This window comes from Mytilus edulis, chromosome 9, assembly GCF_963676685.1.
Source record: "Mytilus edulis chromosome 9, xbMytEdul2.2, whole genome shotgun sequence".
In the NCBI taxonomy this organism is placed as follows: Eukaryota; Metazoa; Mollusca; class Bivalvia; order Mytilida; family Mytilidae; genus Mytilus; species Mytilus edulis.
The window spans coordinates 44,369,189-44,392,485 of NC_092352.1; the positions used below are offsets into that span (position 1 = coordinate 44,369,189).

General features: G+C 31.9%; 1 protein-coding gene across 1 annotated transcript; it reads left to right on the forward strand.

Annotated features, from left to right (window-relative positions):
- Positions 1-1,577: 1,577 nt before the first annotated feature.
- On the forward strand, positions 1,578-22,032 carry LOC139488448 (uncharacterized). The gene is made up of 2 exons (XM_071274049.1): positions 1,578-1,598; positions 21,056-22,032. The coding sequence occupies exon 2, from the start codon at positions 21,061-21,063 to the stop codon at positions 22,012-22,014; it is 954 nt and encodes a 317-aa protein (XP_071130150.1). The 5' UTR covers positions 1,578-1,598; positions 21,056-21,060; the 3' UTR covers positions 22,015-22,032.
- The last annotated feature ends 1,265 nt before the right edge of the window (positions 22,033-23,297 follow it).

A 23,297-nucleotide genomic window follows, 5' to 3' on the forward strand; every position in this document is an offset into this window, starting at 1 on the left:
ATTTTTACAAAATTTACTTCTGGATACTATCTTATGATCATAAACAAGCTTTTGTCAAATCTTGGTATAAATCCAGGAGAGTTTAAGAAAGTTATTAAAATTTCAAACTTTAACGACAGAGTGAATATTTGTTGATGCTGCCAAGGACCACACCAAGGACGGAATGTAGGACGGCTATGTCTCACTTTTTCAACTAAAGTCAAAGATTCGACAAAAAGGGGGATCCAACACCAAAACTCACACCCTCTGAATCTGCCACTGCCCTCAAAGTATGGTACATGATCCAATTGGAACCTGCTTGGTTAATATAACTGATTGTGTGCAATTTTTAAAAGAAATTTAAGGGGAATTTCGAAAAAGAAATGTCAAAATCTTATCTACAAATCATGATGAGCAATTGTTAAATGTGACGAAATGGTTTAAATTAAAAATAGTTGTCAATTATGTACTCATAATTATAAACCATAGTTACTACATATTTTTAAATCAAATAAAAATTACATTGATTTCAGAAAAATATGATGTTGAATGGACAAAGAAGACATAAACAAATAGCCTGTTCCCAGAAATTATTTTTAGAATTTTCATCATAAAATTAAAATTTGAATCAAGTTATCTCCCTTGCTTTAAAGTAATGGATTTCAATTGTGTATAGACAACAAACAAAACAAACAAACAAAAAATGTTGCTTATATACAACATTTGAGGCTTAATGATAAAACTTGATTACAAATTTTTTCAAGCAAAAAGTGAATACTGTGGATTCACCATCATTGACAGTTTTTTTTTTATTATTATTCATGAGAACCACAAATTTGAGTTTTCCACAAGATTATTTTTTTGGGATTTGTATGGAGAATTTGTAAAATGTCTGAATGAAAGCATATTATTGGGGATTAGATATGAAAAATTAACCCAAGAATGAGATATCTGAAGCAAAATAGATTTACTACCATTTAACGCTAGGGATGATTATTTAAATTTCTCTGGGAAATGATGATAGTTTTAGATAACTCAGAATGAAATTTTTTTTTAAGGGCTGTGTAAAATGATTTAATTAATTGCTTTCCCATTTGGTTAAAGATTTAAGATTTTTATAGATATAAAGAGATGCATCCAATTAGATTATAATTTTGAAATATTACTTTTACTTCACCATTACCTTGTTAGCAATATGTGCTTTAAAGAAACAGATACCAAGAAATAATTTTGTTGACGCTCAAGTAAATAACATTTTGGGTAATTTTTCACAATACTGTATTTGAATTCAATTTAAGATACAAATATACATTTAATTTTTTCGTTTCCAATACATCATAATATGTCAAATACAATTTAGAATTTGATTCAAGACATTTGCTTTTGACATTGTTTCGAAAATTATAAAAAATTCAAAGTAGCTTTAAGCTCCAAATTGTTTTTTTTTTTAATATTTAAATGACCGTACAAATACTTTCATTTCAGAATTACATATGAAGATTCCTTTGGAAGCAGAACACATGAAAACCATAACACCATCCAAAGAACAAATGAAAAAACAGAAGAAATAACCAGACCCTAACTACTGAAAGCTACACCAAAAAGAAACTATGTTATATGTTAGTAAGAGACGCAGCGCTCAAACCTCAATGTATTTCTGAAATGATAATTTGATATTTGTTTAATCTTCAAAAACAACTTTCAAGATGAACAATAATGTTCAGCTATGAAACTTTAAATGCAGATGACTATGACCTAAATTTAGTTTCAAGTACAAATGTACTATGTTATTCTCCAATTTGACAATCAAGATGTATTGAAAACAGTAAAAATATTGGGGAAATTGTTTAAAATTACAAATCTGAAATTTCAGTTTTTATCTTTTTAAACTGGTGTACCACCAAAAATTGCATGAATTGCTATGCAAACCCAATTTCAACCACCCAAAAGCACTGGCAATGCAAACAAGACAATGTTTAAAAATGTTTTATTAATATCAGTTGATCATTGCATGGACCCAACGACCTAAAATGTTTCACAACTTAATAAACCTCATCTAAAGTTATTTCAACTCTCACCATTTCTACATTAATCAATTTGACAAAATATTATAAACAAATCAAATAAGCGGGCTTTCCACTCTGGGTTAATCTCCAACCTCTTTTTTTGGCTTAGACTGTTGTTGCATATTAAAGTATGCCAAATTGAACTACTGAAATTGATGGGCAAATCATTTTACTGCATTCCAGAAGAAAATTTTGTTCAATGGTTTAATAATCGGGGACACTTTTTGTGTATATTGTAATCAAATCAAATCAATCTTCTTTCTGAGTTTTTTATTTAATTTCCAGTTTTTATAGTACTTTCTAAATTGTATCTATACATCACTATTGAATGGCCGAATTTTTTTAATTTATTTTTCTGGTCAAAATTCTAACTACGTTGTTCTCATGAAATGCTTACTAAAAATACTTCAAAGTGAATATGTATTAAAGGAAAATACTTTTTGGTAAGTTTTAAATATTAAATGAAACTTATTCAAGAATTCACCGACAAGAATGTAATAAGTACCACTTGGATTTATATTGGCATATTTACCTCGATATTTTTTTAATTATGAGAATAAAGAAGAAGGTGTTATGTACTTGGCTATTATTAATCAAATAATCATTTGGCTTCTGTAATAAATAACATGAGGAAAACTTTTATAATTAAAAATGGCTCATCATAATCCAGAAACATTGTTAAAAATTTTGATGGTGAATATTTGTGACAATCATAAATGATATTGTTTTATATATAAATATTAACTAATTTTAGAAATTCAGAATCAAATTCAATCACATTTTCCCAATTACTACCATAAAATAGTGGAGAAACCTTTTTCACCTGGGCAGACTGATTTCAATTGAGATAGCATCACATTTTAAATAAGCAGTATATATTAATAATAAAATGCCCTAGGTTTAATAATGTACCCCCTCAACTTTCCCAAGAGTAAAATATACATGAATTTTGATCTTGGCATAGTGTACCTGAATTTTACTTTACAAATTTAGAGCAAAATTGCATCACTTAGTTGAAATACAATATCGTATCGAAACCCTCATTTCATACGAGTTACCTCCCCTTCTAATTTAGTGAATTTGTATTTCACTACTCAGTGGCGAATCCAGAAATTTTCATGAGGGGGCCCGCGCCAGTCATGCTACAGTGATTCCTTATATAATCTTCCCACAAAGGGGGTGGTGGTGGTGGTGGTGGGGGGGGGGGGGGGGCAAGGCTAACTGGATCCACCTATGGTACTGTCATTCAAGATATCATTGTTTTCATGTAAACCCGAGTCATTATTTGTTATTTTACCTTATATTTTCTGTAAAAAAAAGATACATTATTAAATTTTGGAACAGTTCAATTGTAAAAATTCATAGAAGCATATATCTAAATTTACTCCAAAAAATATAGAAATTTGTTATTTATAATCTTTTATTTAACACATTTAATAATTTGGTTATGCATGAAAAAGGTTTGAACATTTCTTTTTTCATTCGTTGATTAAAGTTAGTTAACATTTCCAATTTTTTTTGCTATTCAAGAAATTATTTACCTATCATATTATGTAAAACATTTTGAAGAAAGAGATGAAACAACACATAAAAAATTCATGTTGCATTTTGACAATTTTTGATAGAAAAAAATGGAGCAAAGAATGAAAAAAAAACCCATTTAACTTGAACAATTAATAAATAAGTTAACATATCAAATACTTGCTACCATTCTGTGGTGCCTGAGATCACCCTTTTTTTTTGTTGGTGCTTGGTGTCTGAAATCATTCCTGGTCTTTGGTAAGGTTGGTGTGTTGTGCCTGAAATCATCCCTGGTCTTTGGAAAGGTTGGTGCTTGGTGCCTGAGATCATCCCTGGCTCTTTAGTTTGGTTGGTGCATGGTGCCTGAAAACCTCAAAAGGTCTTTGATTGGATTGGTGCTCTTTGCCCTAGTTCATGCCTGTTCTTTGTTTTGGTTGGTGCTCAATGCTGGAGATCATCCCTGGTCTTTGGATGGATTGGTGCCTGAGAACCTCTCAGGTTTTTGGTTGGGTTGTTGCTGTACAATATTTTGTTATCAGTGTAGACAGTTTTCCATCACTTCTTTTGTTTATGTGTTGTCTTTTTTCACCACATGGTTTTAGATTGGCCCTTTGGTATCCCTCCTTTTTTTTTTATGTATGATCTTGTTAAGCATTATACCTCACTGTTTGAATTTTGAGGATTATATTATGGAAATACCATTAGAGATATGCTATTCCCAGATGTTCCAGGACATGGATACCTTCTTGATTACACTGTGTGTGCTGCTTCATTGAAAAAAGGTGAAAATTAAGATGTCTGATGTGTTAAATTTTGTGAGGTAACTAAAGATATTGCTTGTGTTTCTTCTCAAATTTGTACACCAGTTAATAATTCTGATTGATTTTTTCTGTGTGTTTTATCTCATTGACAAAAATACACAAAAAGACAGAAATAATAAATACCGTATACCTATAGTGACCTATACATCTTTGTAAGAACTCTGAAATGGATATGAATAAGAGCGATTATAAGTAATTTATCACTTCCATCAAAGAAATGGACATACAGAAATCTATATGCCACTTTTCTTCATCTGTTACAACATAGTCATACTCTGGGTATATGACTGAGGTTGCATCTACAACAACAAAAAAAATTGTAAATTATTAGTGTTGGAGAACGTTGGTGTCACTTCCATCAAATGGGTCCATGACTGAAACATCCTCTTGGCTGCATCTGTAAAAAAAATCTGTAGTGTGTTGGAGAACATTGGTGTCACTTTCATCAAACGGGCCCTTTAACAAGCTCATGGTAGAGTGATCTTGTTACTATTGTATAGTGCTGCGGAAACTATGCGCTACCCTCCCTGGTCTAGTACAACGGAGTCTATTCAAGGTCTATGACTGTAACATCCCCCTCCTTCAATCTGCAAAAATCAAAATTATAGAATTATAAATCTGTTGGTGAATTCTGAAATGAAATATAAATACATATACAACATTACACATATATAAGAATTAAATCAATTAAACTTTATTTTCTTTTCTTTGAGGTAAATTTCAAAAGTTATATATACTTTTTTTACTTTATTTTTAGTGTAGCTCTTGGTGATCATTATCATGATTATACCGGACTGTTTACTATTAGAGATATTCTATTTCTAGATGTTCAAGGACATCCATACATTCTTGATTACACTGTGTATGCTGCTTCAATGAAAAAAGGTGAAAATAAGATGTCGTGTTAAATTTTGTGAGGTAGGATATTTTTTGTGTTCCAGGATGTTCTGTCTCAAATTACACCAGTTTTAAAATACTTCTGATTGATTTGTTCTGTATGTTTTCTCTCATTGACAAAAACACACAAAAAGATACAAAAATAATAAATATTGTATACCTATAAATCTTTGTAAGAACTCTGAAATGGATATGAATAAGAAAGATTAGTAATTTGTCACTTTTATACAAAGAAATGGACATACAGAAATCTATATGCCACTTTTCTTCATCTGTTACAACCGAGCCATAATCTGGGTATATGACTGAAGTTGCATCTAAAACAAAAACAAATTTGTAAATTATTAGTGTTAGAGAACGTTGGTGTCACTTCCATCAAATGGGTTCATGACTGAAACATCCTCTCAGCTGTATCTGTAAAAAAAATCTGTAGTGTTTTGGAGAACGTTGGTGTCACTTTCATCAAACGGGCCCTTTAACAAGCTCATGGTAGAGTGATCTTGTTACTATTGTATAGTGCTGCGGAAACTATGCGCTACCCTCCCTGGTCTAGTACAACGGAGTCTATTCAAGGTCTATGACTGTAACATCCCCCTCCTGCAATCTGCAAAAATCAAAATTATAGAATTATAAATCTGTTGGTGAATTCTGAAATGAAACATAAATAAATATACAAAATTACATACGGGCATATAAGAATAAAATCAATTAAATTTTATTTAATTTTCTTTGTAGTAAAATTTTTTTTTTTTTTTTAATCAATTTTTTTACTTTATTTTTCCATGAAAGTTAGCATTGTAACTGCTGTAAAAATACCAAAACTATTGTCATTTGGCTTAGTTAGTCTGTTTCTTATGTAACCTTTTCTGACATAGGACACAGGTTTCTTTTTAAATGAGTTTTACTGTGTGAATTGCTGTGTGTTTGTTTTTTCTACATTGGCTCCTAGCGGTATAGGTGTGGGTTGAGATCTCTAAAACCTGTTTAACCCACTGTATTTATGCACGTGTCTCTAGTTAGAAGCCTCTGGCCTTTGTTAGTCTTGTATGTTTTTTTAATTTTAGTTCATTTATATGTTTTTGAGCTTAGTATGACATCCACTTTTACCAAACTAGTACACATTTTTGTGTAGGGCCTGCTGAAGCCTCCTGATGCTGAATTTTCTGGTTGAGTTGAAGAGACATTAGTTGCCTTCGGCTGTTTTCTGCTCTTTGGTTGGGTTGTTGTCTCAAAAATTATTTTCAATTTTGTATAAAATTCATATTTTTTGTTGGAAAAAACAGTCACCAAACCTGTTGTGTGCGGTGGCTCCCTTGTTTCATTTTTTCATTTTGACATTCTTTTCTTTTTATTATCTGACCAAGCTGAGCAACATTCTACTACAATGGTATCTATTAAATGTTGAATGCATACAGACCAAAATGAGGTTAAATTAAAGTCTTGGAAAAAAATAATAATATGCAAAGTTTTTAGCTCATTTTTACAAAATTTAACTAAACAGACTGCTACCCTTTGGTTTTCACGTTTGAATGGTTTTACACTAGTAATTTTGGGGCCCTTTATAGCTTGTTCGATGTGAGCCAAGGCTCTGTGTTGAAGGACGTTCATTGACCTATAATGGTTTATTGACCTATAATGGTTTACTTTCATAAATTGTTATTTGGATGGAGAGTTGTCTCATTGGCACTCACACCACATCTTCTACTTGCTAATTACAGGTCATTACTTCATTATTCCCCTTTAATTTATGTTTATCAAAAATGAAGTGCTGTTATTTATTGTCTTTTTTTTCTTTTTTTTTTTATAGCAAATGCCTCTTTAAGTGATAAATTATCTTAATGTATTTTTTCAAACTTTTAAAAAGTGAATGGAAGCTGACTAAAATACACAAGATAATTCAGTATTTTCTTTTAACAATTTCAAGCTCCTATGTGTGTAACATATCAAACCTTAAGCTTAGCTTTACAAATTTGATGGATTCTTTAATGTTTTTTGAGTGAAAGTGACAAGCTCCTTGTGAAAAAAAGCATATTCTAGTATTGCACAAACCATAAGCCTTGCTATCAACAGTAAATTTGGTGAAAATATTAAAATCAAATCTTCTTATCATGTAGAAAAAGTTATGCTGCATTTTGTTCAAACTCATTTATACTCTTCAGAAACTAAAAAAAATCAGTCAAAGTCAATCAAATGTTTAGCATTGACAATGCATTGAACATTTCAATGGAACTAATATACATAAGGTCTTTATGACTCAAGAGGTCAAAGCCCATAAAACAACCAACAATGACAAAATGCTTTCCATGTCCTCAACCAAGTCATCACTAAGGTCATTCGACTTCAATAAACATTTTGTTTGTCTTAGTCAAAGTCAAAGTGCAGTGCTAGTGAAATAGTCTCAACAGAGTAGAAATGAGTAAAAAAAACAAACAATGTTTTTGAAGATATTTGAACATTTATAAAATAATATTTATTTCAAGATGTAGGACACACATTTGACATTTTAGTGTGCTGATTTGGGTCTCCATGCTGTGGTATTTTGTTAGAAGAATGGCATCCTACATCTTAGCCTTGGAATTTATTTTGGAAAATGAAAAAAAAAATCTTTTGTTGATGAAAGCATGGTAAAAGGCAATTTAATGCAAACAATTTCTTTATTTCTTTTATCTTAGTTATCAATTATAGATATGAGGGTAGATAGGACCTTTATCGGGACTCCTGGATTGGGTGTTTTTAAGCTCGGATGTTGGGATTGACCCTTTCAAGATCCGAGAATTCTTTTTTCAAATTTCGGGATGTCGGGATTGAAATTTATTTAAATTCGGGACTTAAGGATTTCGAGTTTTTATGTCCAGGATTTCAGGATAAGTTTTCAGAACTATGATCCATGTGGTCACAGTTATCTCCCATTGATTAAAGGTAAGCTTCATCTAAACAACTCCATTCACTTGTTAAATTTTGAAAAATGACCAGAGCAACTGAATTAATTTTAAAGACCATTGAGGTAGTGGCCATTTTCCTCAATAATAAGATTGACATTATTTTTCTTGCGGGGGAGTCAAGATTTCCAAATATTTTGTTGTTTGTTAATTGCATCTGGCATTTTTTTTTTAAAAGAACAAATGAGCTTATTCAAAATTTGAAACCCTTCAATTTGAAAAGTTTTCTGTATGAAATTTTGTAGTTTGGTTAGGCATTGCACAAAAAGGGTGGGCTTTAAAAAAAGTTTCACCCTGCAGCATGCTCATGTGCTTAGGTCAGATATTGGTGTGTATGTAAGTTATTTGTTAGTCTGTTCATTTTATTCACAAATCTTTTAGACTTTGGATGATTTACAAGTTCATGTATTGTATAAACATCAGTCTATAGTTGAAGACCTGTAGATGTCTTTGGTTATTTATTTTCATTGGGTAGCTGCCTTGTTGATTTATACCCTACATCCCCCTTTTTTTCATAATGATGCATAATATCTAACAAACAAAAAGAATACTCACCAAGTTTGATTATAGATGAGGTTCTTACCATAATATTTGGTAACCCCAGATATACTTAACAGCTGTCTTACTGTTCACATTGCTTACTCTTCAAGGTCATCAATCTCTATTCTGCTCTCTGCTCAGTTGTTGGCTCCTCTAAAACATCATTTCTTTTTAATAAATATGAAAGAATGGAACTTAAAACTATATTATTTATCATTCTTTATAAATCTTGGTTGGTTGGCCGGGTCACTGGACACATTTTTAAAACTAGATAGTCAATGATGATTGTGGTCAAGTTTGGTTTAATTTGGCCCAGTTTTTTCAGAGAAAATTTTTTGTAAGAGTTAACGACGACAGACTACAGACGACAACAATGGACGAAAAGTGACGAGAAAAGCTCACTTGGCCCTTCAGGCTGGGTGAGCTAAAAAAGAGTACTTAACTTATATTACCTTATTATAACTAATAATGATAAATTTCATTGATAAAATGTATGTCTGTATAAATGACTTGTATATCAATAGCAACAAAAAGTATATTTTCATACATTTAATTTTTTTTTTAAACTTATTCAAACTTTTGAGTGAAAATGATAAATTTTGTGCAAATTGATTATGTATGAGATGAAGAACAGCAATAAAAGCACTGTTCCTTTCTTTAGTTCGTTTATTTATGCTGTCTATGTACTGATTTTGTGTTCTGGATGGATATTCCTGTGTGCATATTCTTTGTTTACCTATCAAACTGTAGCACAAGGTCTATCAAAGATGAATACCACTTTATACTTTAATGTCCAAATCATAACAGTAGTTAAATCTGAGAAAAGTTTATCAAAAAGATTTTTTGGAGAAATTCATCATCAAAAAACTAATCCAGAAACTTTCTGTCTCAAACATTTATGAATTTTTTTTTTAGGTATATTTAGTTTAGATCACCACAGAAACTTACAATCTAAAATGTTAATATACATATAGTACAATATATTATCAGATAAACCTGCTAGTAATCCGGATGGTAAAAAAAATTGATTAAGTTTTGTAATAAACTATTTGACTATACCTGTATTCACTTGGTCTACTGTATCAAGGGAAAATCAACATGTTTGTGAAATGAAGTTGATATATACTGTCTTGCTTTCCTAGATGCATCTGAATACCAATTTAGATTTTAGATGACCAAGTTTGTAGTGTCAAAGTTACTGAAAAGAAACATTTAATATTAAAATTATTCCAGAAAATATGTTGCAAACAAAAAGTAGGTGTGTTTACTGTACCCATACCTTCACTAAAGTTTTGTTGGGAAATATTTTGATTTAGCATTGTTGCTCCCATAGACTCAATATGTTTGAGTCTATTGACCCTACAATACAAGGTTTTCAACATAGACGTTTTCAGTAAGTTTTGCCAACCAGTTCAAAAACTTTACCCAAATTTGAGTGGTTAAACTGTTAATTGTTCCCTAGACAGATACATTGTACATGAATGTGAGCTCTATTCTTCTTGTTATATTTGCCACTGGACATTATGCAACCAACAATCAAACATGAATCTTAAATGGTTAAAGTAAAAGCTCTATGCATTGCTGTAACTCAAGTAAAGCTTGTATATATAGACATGCACAGACATTAAGAAGATGTTTTACATCTCTAGTAATAAATCAAACAAAACAGAAATTTATGATAAATAAATGATACCTTAAATCTTCTATAACTAGAACTCATTTGATGTCCCCAAAAATTTTAAGGAAAAACACAGGGGTTTGTCCAACTCACATGACAATTTATACACTCAAATCTACTCACTTCACACTTGAGTAACCAGCCGTGAAGCCAAATATTTTCACCTGACAAAAGTATTCCAAAAAATATGTAACTGAATTTTGGTCAGATAACAAATAATTGCCCTCAAGGGAATTCTTTTTTACTTGTTAAAGAACAGTAAAATCTGAAGCATGAGGCCCAAAGAACCTGCATTCAAATTTTTAAGTTTGACCACAAAAACCGATAAACTAAAAAGTGGACCAAGGACAGATATGAAGAATCAAGTTCTACCTTTTGAAATATAGCTTATATATATAAAAAAAAAAAAAAAAAGACGATGTGGTATGATTGCCAATGAGACAACTATCCAAAAAAGACCAAAATGACACAGACATTAACAACTATAGGTCACCGTACGGCCTTCAACAATGAACAAAGCCCATATCGCATAGTCAGCTATAAAAGGCCCCGATAAGACAATGTAAAACATTTCAAACGAGAAAACTAACGGCCTTATTTATGTAAAAAAAAAATGAACGAAGAACAAATATGCAACACATAAACAAACGACAACCACTGAATTACAGGCTCCTGACTTGGGACAAGCACATCCATAAATAATGTGGCGGGGTTAAACATGTTAGCGGGATTCACCCCTTAACCTGGGACAGTGGTATACCAGTACAATATCATATATACACTTCAACCCCAGGCTGCATCTTCATGTTAACTATAAAAAATATATATATAAGTCCATCTATCAGTAAAATACGAAAAAAATAAAAATAAGAATTTTCAAAACTTTGCTATCGATAGTTGAGCAAAACATATGCTATCTATATTAATGAATATTCCTTTTCAGTTGGTGTTGATTTTACAAACATCAATATATTTGCTATTGCAAAGTTGACAAATCATGACTGCATCAAACCAGTCTAGTTTATTGTTGGTTGCTTAACAACCAGTGGCAAATATTTCATGCATATTTAGAACGATAAATGAACACGAGACAGCTTCTCAAATTTCTTCAGATGGTCTTCTGTTTTCATATCCAAAATTTTTGAGAAAAGATTTTAAAAGCGGTGTTCTGAATGATCCGTATAATGAAAATAATATGGAAGCATATCAAGGGGTTCGGAATATTTACCTTGGGTTTTTGTGGCTTCCGACGAACAGTTTCAAAGTTTACATCGTAAATCTTTTGCTTCTGTAAATTGTGTCCATCTTGTTCGTTTGAAGACAAAGTGCTATTTGAAACACTTTGGCGGGAAGTTTTCCAATGGCCAAAAATGAAGGGTCTTAAAACTTTAAACCAATGAGAACTAACAAAACAAGACACACCCTCGGTATTAAAACTACTCATAAAATTTGTTTGACCACAGCCTTGTTGAACAATAAACTTAAGATCTCAAATCGAGCATAAAAAGGTCTGATAATACATTTGATATGAAAAATGACATGTAAAGATCTTTTTAATATATGCTTCAGCAATGGAAAACTAACGGAGTTTCCCTTTAATCATGGATACTGGTTTTCAGGTAGATATGAAGAGTTTACGAACGTCGGACCGACGCCTAATGTTATACATGTATAATGAAATATTGGAATGCAAAAAAATACCTCTATTTTTTGGTTTTACTGTTTTCTGTTTTCTTATTTAAGATGATTTAAAATGCTATTATCGGTTATCAGTATTTTAAATTTACTGTAATCTTATTTATTGACCTGTTAATGCTCTTGTCCCCTTTTAAGAAAAGAAGAAAATATGTTTACTATTTTCGGGATTACGATCCTTTTGCATGATCAAATAAATGGTGTAAAATATGTTTAACTCGACTTCGTCTCGTGAGGTTATTGCCGGGGGTTTCAACAAAAGCTATGGTATAATTTACGATACACCACAAAACTATCCAAAAGATATGAAATATCTATAACATATACAATACCTAATATATAAAAAAGATGATGTGGTATGTTTTTCAATGGACAAATTTCTATAAGAAACCAAAGGAAGTATGTGTGAACAACCAAACGTCATCGTACGACCTTCAACAATGACACAAAAAAATCAAAATGTAAAAGGTTTTGCATAGAAATAGAGAGCATAAATATAGAACAAAGGACTTTTTTCTAATAAAACTGAGAATGAAAACGGGGAATGTGTCAGGGACAACCTGATGAAAGAGCAGATAACAGCTGACGGCCGCCAATGGGTCTTCAACACAGCGAAAACAAAATACCCCATCCAGAGGCGGGCTTCAGCCGGCCCTTAAACAAAATGTAATCTAGTTCAATGAAAATGGACGTCACACTCAACTTCATAACATATAAGTGAACTACAATATAAAAAAAAATTACAAGACTAACAAAGGCAAGAGGCTCCTGACTTGGGCTAGGCGCTAAATTGCGTCGGGATTAAACATGTTTTGTAAGAACCAGGCACAAACAATCAGGTGAGCCTGAACACTTCTTAGATGAGTTTAGATGATACATTCAGTGTAACCTAAGCATCCTGCATACTAGTATTGTATTGTTTCTCTGACAAATTTGTATGATCATACTGTAGATACTTTTCTTTTTATTCAACCAAATGAAACTTGTTTCTGTCTGCGCGTAAGAATCATGCGTCCGTAAGTATCAATTCCGAAATCCCGAGCTTTAAACAGAAATAAGACTTTTCATGTTTTGCATTTTATAATTCCAAAATAAAGTCTGTTGTCAAGGATTTTTTTTTATAAAGAATTAAGGGAGAGGGAGTAAACAATGTCTCCTACTTTTCTATATTTAAATATAATATTTCATGAATAAAAATGAAAATAAAATATGCCTGAATTTAAATTGAAAATGAGTGAAAAATGAGTGAACGGAAAAAAAATACTAGACTAAGAGATACACTTTTATTTAAATATTGGTAATATCACGAAGCTTTTAAGTTTTGTGTGTCAAACACACCTTCTCTAGTAATGACTCGTTACTAAGGTATTTCACTTCACTCATTTATTTCATTTTTGATACTGTTAATTCTTAGTATTATTATATTAACATGTAACCTTTATATATATTAAAAAAATCAAATCTAAAGCCAGATATATTAAACTTTTTTTTATTATTCATGCGTTTTTAGAACAAAAACAATCAACTCAAACACTCCTTGAAAGTAAATTGCGTTCTCGACTGTCTCTTAACGATAAGATAATTGCCCATTTTTAGACCCATCCTCACATAAAAAAAAAGTTGCCGGAAAAAGGGGGGGGGGGAGGGTGTTCAGAGATGCACATTAAGATCAATCCTACCGAAATCGGTTGCTTTGTTAAATGTGCCTTTATTTCAAAAATTAAAATATCTCGTAGCTTCATACTACCAAGAAGGGGGGGGGGGGGGGCAAAGGGGGGGGGGGGGTTCCAGTAACACAGCAAAACAGTAAACTGATTTGGCCTAAAAAAAATAACAAGGAATTGAAAAGGGATAAAAATAGATACCAGTAAATGAAAATCAGTCTGGTCCAGGATCAATACAGTAGATATTAGTATATAACTGGTTGTATGGACCTTGCGATATATGGAGACTCTCTCACAGGGACTCAGTTAGTATATCTTCTTTGTTATTTAGCAATGTGCAGTTTACTATCCATAAATCCTAGGATTTTTCAATATAGTGATATGGATAGTAAACTGCACATTGCTAGAAAACAAATAGAAAACAAAGAAATATTGATGCCAACGTTAAAAAAAGTTAGTAATGTAATACACATAGACAGGAAGTTTTGCGAAATATTTTGATCGGATTAAGATTTTATCTAAGAGAACTTGGTTTATCTATAAGTTGAAAATGCGGCTTTGAACTAGGTTTCAGTAGCTGCGAGTATTCGTTGTTCAATAAATTGTGTCTATACGTTATTATTGTATGTGATAAATGGTTGTGTTGTTACACCACTATACCAATAAAGGAGGAAAGGAGGAGGGTTTGGTTGGGTGGAGGTGGGGAAGGGTGTGTGGAGCGCAAACGAACATTTTAATGACTAAGCGGTATTGGCTTTGTTCATTGTTGAAGGCTGTACGGTAAACTATATATAGTTGTTAATTTCTGTGTCATTTTGTCTTTTTTGGAGAGTTGTCTCATTGGCAATCATACCACACCTTCTTTTATTATATGTTAAACCATGTCGAGATTGCCAAAAAACAAGTTATTGCGATGGTTGCTTTCTGTCATATTTGTATTTTGTTCAAAATTGTAGTTAAAATCAGGCCGAAGGTAGTCATTTTTTAATCGTTTACATTTTTATAGCTAGTATTCGTTATGGTTTTTGATCGTTTTTGAAGGTCATACTTTGAATTGCAGTTTTTCACATCTTGTTCCATTTTAGTTCGTTTGAAAAGCGAGTCTAGGTCGTTTTTTTATCCAGTCGAAATTTATTGGAGACGGTGCATATACTTAGGAAGAAATTAGAGGTACCAGTATAAAATAGATCGTCTTACCTCGTATATTTAACTGAAATAATCCAGTCAAACCTTTATTGTCGTTATAAATGTCGCTTAACTTTAAGCACCTTCAAAAACTGTTTTAGTTGGTATATTATGTATAGAGAATCATTAATTCATGGGCATTCAATATCTTAAATAAAACTATTCTATAATTTTATAATTAGATATATTTTCATCTGATATTGGACGGAAGATGTTGGCCTTTTATGTAATGTAAGTTATGATTATTTTGAAAAGTGTTTAACGCTTATTAAACAGCCAAATAGAAGAACAAAAGTAAAAATAGGAGTCACATATTCAATTGAATACAATATCTGTCTAATTTTATTGATTTTGTAACATTTGTTTCAAATATGACCAACTTTTTTTTTTATCCCAAATCACCAGCACCGTATTAGGACCCACCAGGACAATGACAGGACCCATCAGCACAGTATCAGGACATGAATAAACTGAGAAACACAAAATTTTTATAAATTGCACTGGTTTTTCACAAAACAATTTTGTCGTGTGGATTTGGGTATAGAAAGCGGACTCCAGGAGCATTTTTGTTTTATTTTTTTAGTTCTCGATTTTCTGAAAATGAGCATTTTTGTGTTAGGCTTACTGAAACAGTTCAGAGGGTCAACTTTTTAATGGTTTGCATATGAACCCATAAAAAACATTATAAAAAAAATCGCAACTGTTTCCTCCCATTTTTTATGAGAGAAAACGTCAAAAATCAATTTTCTTTGATTACATTTTTTGAACGATCACCAGCACCCGTCAGAACCGAATCACCAACACAGAACGTTCTCTCGCAGGACAACCTTACCCACCGTGAATGTTGGAGAGTGTCCTTGAAAATTTTGGATCAGAAGAAGACCTGAGCGACCCGTCTCTTTTGAGCCTTTAGTTAATTATTTAAATCGATCGAAACGTATTTTAAAACGCTCTTGTTGATATTATTTAATGTGTTCATTGAAGCCAATAGTAATACAATACTTTTAATGACGAAACACGACCCTGGACATTTTTTTTAAATTAGTTTCGTAAATTTCAGGACTAAAGAGAAATTCCATTGACAGGTATGTTTTATAATTCATCAAATATGTTTATTTTTATTGTCAATTGAAATTAATATACGTTCGACTTTTTAACCTTGTTGAATACTATTGAATATAATGTTTGTATTCTCTTGATCGATTCTAAATAATTCTGAAGACAGAAATATTTCTACCCGGCGTACCTTATTTCATGATTTGTAAATAAAAATACAAACCAGTCGCAGAACGTTCTAGAAAATAACTATCATAATTGAATACCACAAAGTGTCTGAATGTCGTGAATGAAACATTATGAATGTGAAGTGACCGTAACATATATACCGGGTGGATTTAATTTTTAAAAGTATTCTGTTGTTGATTTCCTGTGTAGTTGTTTTAAGGTAAGGACTTAAGAACATTTCGGCCATTTAACGTAGTAATTTTAATCCATATTAGAATCTCTATTGATTCATATCAGTTAATGTGCCAAGCATTACCTGGAATCAGTTAAAAATTACCATTTTTTTTACTCGATTTGAGACTTTTTAACATATCTTCACAATATCAAGGACGTCCTTGGCAATTGTATGTTCAATAAAGTGTGAACCTGTCTAAACGTACACGTGTAACATGTTAAATACGTTGAATTTGTAAAATCCACGAAATTTAAGGAGTAATGAATGATCACTGAATTGATGAGAATTATAAAATCCCATATCAGTAATATTTCAGAAATTAAAAAAAGATAAATGCATTGTTTTTCGATTTTCAGTTATAATAATTCAACGAGCCAAAACATGTATGCAAATTTTATTATTATTATTTTTATTACCAAAATCTGTGACATAGCCCATTTACTGTAACGTGACCTTAAATACATCTTATTACGCCTAACAACTCGAGCATAACCACAACAGATCAATACTGATCAATGGATTATTAGCACAGGCACGTGTATCATTGAAAAAGGGATATTTTTTCTCTCTCTAATCTGATTTTAAAAAGTGGGATTTTGTGCAAATACTTGAGGATCGAAAGAGTGTAAGTGGCGAGCATTTGAGGTCAATCTTTGACGCTAGTGCAGTTAGTAGTATGTAAAATAAAAATAAAATTGAGAATGGAAGTGAGGAATGTGTCAAAGAGACAACAACCCGACCATAGAAAAAACAACAGCAGAAGGTCACTAACAGGTCTTCAATGTAGCGAGACATTCCCGCACCCGGAGGCGTCCTTCAGCTGGCCCCTAAACAAATATATACTAGTTCAGTGATAATGAACGCCATACTAATTTCCGAATTGTTGTATGTATGTATGTAGTATGTATCTGTTTTTTTTTGCTCTTTTGTCAGATTGTTTTCTCTTTGACACATTCTCCAATTCAATTCTCCACTTTAGTATGTATACTTACAACATATGTGTTGAACAATCAATAAATTAGGATTAAAGTCAAACTGATATGGGTCATTTTCAAAAAATGTCGAATTTTGAAATTGAAAAATTTATTAAAAGTTACTTATTCAAACAACCCTCTACATAAGCAAATCAAAACAAACAGTACTTTAAGAACAACATATTAAAAGATGCAATCTTAATGATGTCATACAAGAATATCTTGAAACATTTTTTGATCGGTGGTACAATATTTTGTCTATCCTGTTACCATTTTCAAAAGAAATTTTGGGTTATTAAGAAAAGGTTTAGATAAAATGTTAAGCTTGTTAAACGTTACCAATTAGATGGTTTTCAAGAGAATAAACTTCTATATATATTCATTCTGTAAAATAATAGATTATTTGCCAATTTTCTAGGTTGTACTAAAAAATGGCTCTAAAAATTGGTTTTCAAAGGTTGTAAAAATTACCACCAGTAATGCAAGTCTAAGATAGCAATTTATATTGTTCGGCCTTTTTCCACCCTTTCGAATAAACCCAACATCAAGTAAATCCCTCATAAGTTAATTTACTTTTCTCTTTATTTCGTTGGTAACAGGAACGTACGTTTCTGATATATCACTATATAAAAGTCTATCCTGTTACCTTTTTGTCTATCCTGTTACCGATATCAGTATTGCACCTGCAAATGCTTAATTGGGAAGATTAAGACGTTATAACCTTAAGATGAGTTCAAACAATGAAATATTTCATTCGTTTTCCACCTACATGTTAAGATAAAAAAATTAACGACGTGTTTGTCTATAATTGTCTATCCTGTTACTGTAACCATAGCAACCATAGTAACAGGATAGACATAACAGGATAGACAAATTTCTTCGTTTTTTATTGCTGTTGTGAAATAACTACTCCCTTTGGTGAAGTGATTATGGTTTTCTATTGTGAATTTGGTTTCCAACACGTTATTGCACTTTTTACAACTATACTGTTAGTGTAATTAATCAAAATGGTCGGTAACAGCATAGACATGAAAAAAGTACGCTCTATTTTTTTCACTAAATGTCTTGAAATTTCTTTTCTCTACACTGTCGTTCAAGAAACGAGGCGTTTTAAATGTAAAGATTACTTTGCATTTTTGAAATCAACACTGACTGATTCAATATTCATAGGGAGAATAATTTAACGACTGATTTAAGTAGCGGTAACAGGATAGACATGAACCTCCTGTACGCTGATTGAATTTAGTTTGTAGATAATTTGTTACATACAATGATAAAGAAGCTACGATTTTTCGTTAGAATTATAATTAACGTTCTTAAAAAGTCTCTTTTGCAGATATCAAGGCGATCAGAAAATCGGAAAAAAATCATTTGAAATGTGTTTTTCTGACAATGTACGCACACAAATACCCCCAAAATCGGCCTTAAATGCAGTTTAATCTTATCAAAATAGATGTAAGGTTTGTTTATTATTAATGTTCTGAATCACAAATCCGACAAGCTTTCATTTAAACCATTACAACTGAAATTTCCATTAGAAATAAAACTTTTAGCATGGGTGTACTGAAAATTCGACATTTTTTGAAAATGACCCATATTTAGAAACTTAGCAGACAGATTCTGGGGAGAAAAAAAGGGGGGGGGCTGGTGGTACCATGCCCTCCATTTTGTGGGGGAAATTTGGTTGATTATACAGGGAATCACTGAAGCAAGACTGGAGCCTAACCCCTTTTACGTCAGTAAGTGGGCCCCTTTATAAAAAGTTCTGGATCCGCCACTGAACATTCAGTATATTAAAGGAGTAGTAAGTAGTCTAGTAAGACCGCTTTTTGGTCCCAAAATATAACTGTTTTACAAAATTGTTAAAATGTAACCTTTTAACTAATAATTGAAAAGTACAATACGTCTGCTACATAAATATGGGCTGTATTTGACAATACAATGCACATATATCGGGTACTAGCATCATTAAGTCATGCTAAATTACTGAAATCTTCACAATTTTAGCATTTGCGTTACATTTTAGACGGTTTCCGTCTTTAATGAAGATGGCCGCATTTGTGTTCATTCTTAATATTTAAATGAAAGTTATATTAGAAGATAATACATAACATGTATAAAGGTTGAGAGTGAACACGGATGCGGCCACTTTTATTTTTGACTAAAACCATCTGAAAAGTGACATATTATGGCATATTTGATAGATTTTTCATATTTAAGCTTGAATCGGAGCGTTTTTTAATACTTAATGAGTTAATTCTTTCACTCAAACTATTTGAATCAACTGAAATAGACACTTAAGTGTTTAAAAAGTGTCAATAATCTTTCGTCAGATGAACCTGAAATTTGAGGCCAAAATCGACCCTTACCCCACCTACACCTTTGAGGACTCACTCCTTTAATAACGCATAGCCGAGAGGTCGATAAAGTCGATTGTCATCCCTAAAAAAACATTGTCAACCTTGGTTTCGCCCCAGTTGACAATGTTTTGTCGGGATAAAAATCTGCTCTATATCCCTCTCAGCTATGTGTTACTAGTATTTATATACATTCTCCTGTATACATTGTTGAAATATCAATGAATTTGAGTCTTTTTGAATATCGGCTAAATAAAATTGAATTCGCAGACGACTTCTTATTTTAAAGCACGCACTTATTCATCATGTAAATAATTATTGTATTTAACCAGTCTCCAATAGAATTGAATACAAATTTCAAGAGCATCAAAAAATTTACAACAATACAAACAATTATTTTTGCTCTCTTTCAGAAAATACAGTTTAAACTTGTTGTAATAAAGCTAGTATAAAATTTGTCTCAATGCAAGAGGTTATTTTCTGTTTAAATGTAAACAAAGAAAATGTGGTTTAATTTGCAATACCAGAGACCAAAATGACATAGAAGTTGACAGCCTCAAGTCACCGTATGGCCTTCGACAATTCAAACAGAGAACTCCCAGTCTCAGTGACAAATGTACAAAACAAGAATGAAACACACAGTCATACCCTTATTTATACTTCTGAAAATTAACCGAAAATCAAGAACACTTGTAACATTTTAAGTCAAAATATAAAAACAAACGGATATGTTTACAATGTTTAAAGATATAGTTATTGACGGAACAGGAGCTTTTGACCTTCTGAAGCCGTTGACCTTTAAGTTCGTTCAACACCGGTGCTTGGTGTGCCAGTGTTGTACAACTTTTGGTCTAAAGCTAACTTGTTTGCCTTTACAACTTTTCTTCTTCTTCTTCTTCTTCATTGTATTGTCTTTTTATCATCAACTTATCATGAGTTTTTGATAGCCCCTTTCGTATCTTTTCCCAGTTTCTATGCTTATGTACATTTAAAAGCTTTATTTTTTTATTATTATTTTATTTTTTACATAAATAAGGCCGTTAGTTGTATCGTTTGAATTGTTTTACATTGTCATTTTGGAGGCTTTTATAGCTGACTATGCGGTATGGGCTTTGCTCATTGTTGAAGGCCGTACTGTGACCTATAATTGTTAATTTTTGTGTCATTTGGTCCCTTGTGGAGAGGTGTCTCATTGGCAATCATACCATATCTTCTTCTTTTTTACTATCTACCTTAAATGCTTGATACATGTATGTTAACTTTTTTTTAATTTTTTCCAGACACCATGGACAAAGTTACTATAGCTGAATTATTAAGAAAACTGAAGATTTTAATTGGAGGACTTATATTCATAGCTATAACTCTTCTACTGTTAATAATAACAATAGTTCTGAGATTCAATAGGAATATACAAATGTCCGTGGTACCAAAAAAAATCAGTGTACATCCAATTTCAGAGACAACTGTGAACGGTATACCTCTTATAATTCATCAAACGTGGAAATCAAGTAGCGTTCCTGAGAAGTGGAAAGATGCACAAGCTTCTTGGACAGAACAGTCTGTTGAATATCCGTTAACACGTAAATACAACGAATTTGTGTATATGTTATGGACTGATAAAATGTTGGACACTTTTATCAAGGAGCAATATCCATGGTTTTACAACGCATTTCACAGTTATCATTTTCCAATTTCTCGAACAGACGCAGGGAGATATTTTTTATTATACCATTATGGTGGAATTTATTCTGATTTAGATATAGGATGTAATAACCAGTCTATAAGAAAGATATTATCTAGTTTAAGAAACTATCAAGGCGTCGGGGTCATGGAAGTTAGACCATACGGATTTTCATTGGAAGTGCTCGTTTCGGCAAAAGGACATCCATTCATGAAATCAGTAATATCTGGTTTGATACCAGCTCAAGCAAGATATCCTATTCCATATCTAACAGTATTGCTATCTGCAGGTCCATTATATTTTACTGCAAAATATGGATTATATAAAAATAAGCATGAAATACATATTGTAAGTCCTGCGTTGTATGAAGGGAAATATTTCAAACATTATCACGGTGGAACCTGGCATAGTTGGGATGGAGAAATAATATGGTGGTTTTATAACCATGGTCCTTTACTGGTTATATTGATGGTATTAGCTTTAACAATGTTTGGAATTGTAACGTTTAAAAAGAAATACATGTCTATAGTAAAGTCGGGAAATTATCATGTAGCATAAAATGAATTATACTAACAATTGTGTTCATGTTCTTTTATTTAGGTTGCAATTAAATTTTCACGTCTTTTAATTTCAAAACCCATTTTCAAATTTACATTTCTACCTCTATTGATCATTAAGTAGATAACGTTATTTTTTATCGAGCCTCAAAACTTCTGTCGCAAAAAGATCGGCATATAGGGAATTATGTTAAGGTGTATATGTCTGTCTTGAAGGTATCACCTGACTTTGACCTCTTTTTCATGGTTATTTGGTCAATGTTGAGTTTTCATGGTTAATAAGTTTGCTTCTTACATACTGCAAAAGTGTATTTGGCCATATGTCAACTATACGTAATACAGATTGATTGTAGGTTGTATGTGACTGTCTGGCATGGTTTAACTGACCTTGACCTCATCAGTTTCATGGTTCATTGGTCAATGTTTGGTTTTCTTGGTTTAATTAAGTCTATTTCTTAGAAAACTATAAGCAATAGGTTAACTATAATAGGTGGTGTTTTGAACGATTGTAAGGTGTACATGCATTTCTTGTTTGGTTTAACCTTTGTCCCATTTTCTTGGACCATATTAAGTTTATGTGATACTTGTAGAAATTTTTTATATATAAGACTATCAACATAAAATCAATGGTTAGTAAAGAAGGCGAGACATTTCAGCGTGTGCACTCTTGTTTTATTTTATGTCCAGTTTATTTATTCTAGTTTCTTATATTTCTTGTACCTGTAACCAGTCTTGAAATAATTCTAACATTGGTTTTAAATGTCATAGTATGCGTATGGTTTCACATACAATATTTCACATGCTATTATAAAGAAGAGGACTTTGACCTTGAACACACATAAATATGCGGTGTGGTTTAACTCGATGGATAAGTTAACCCTTTAAAAAAACCGTGCCGTCTTCTATTTTCTTTTCCTAGTTATTTGTCCTACTGTTGGTAACTGGACTGTGCACGACTTTTTTTGTGTGTATTTTTATGTTTGCCACATGTAGTCATGTTGTCTTGTATTTTAATTTAGATATATTCACAGTGTACAAGCGGACAGTGACACAAAACGGAAGTTGCTGATCTGTCCGACGGCGATCGGCTCGTTGTTTTTCAAAAAAATATAGAATATCAACACAAAGTGTCCCATAATGGATTGTTCAGCAGCTCAAGGTAAGTGAATAACTACAATGATGTATTTTTGACCATTTAAAGCTTATTTTATGCTTTTAGCATCAACCGTCTTTTTAAAATAACTCCTGATCATGAAGAGGGGTCAAAATTTTGCGATTTTTCGA

Coding starts and splice junctions, on each gene's coding strand:
- LOC139488448 (XM_071274049.1), top strand. CDS start 21,061: ATGGACAAAGTTACTATAGCTGAATTATTAAGAAAACTGAAGATTTTA.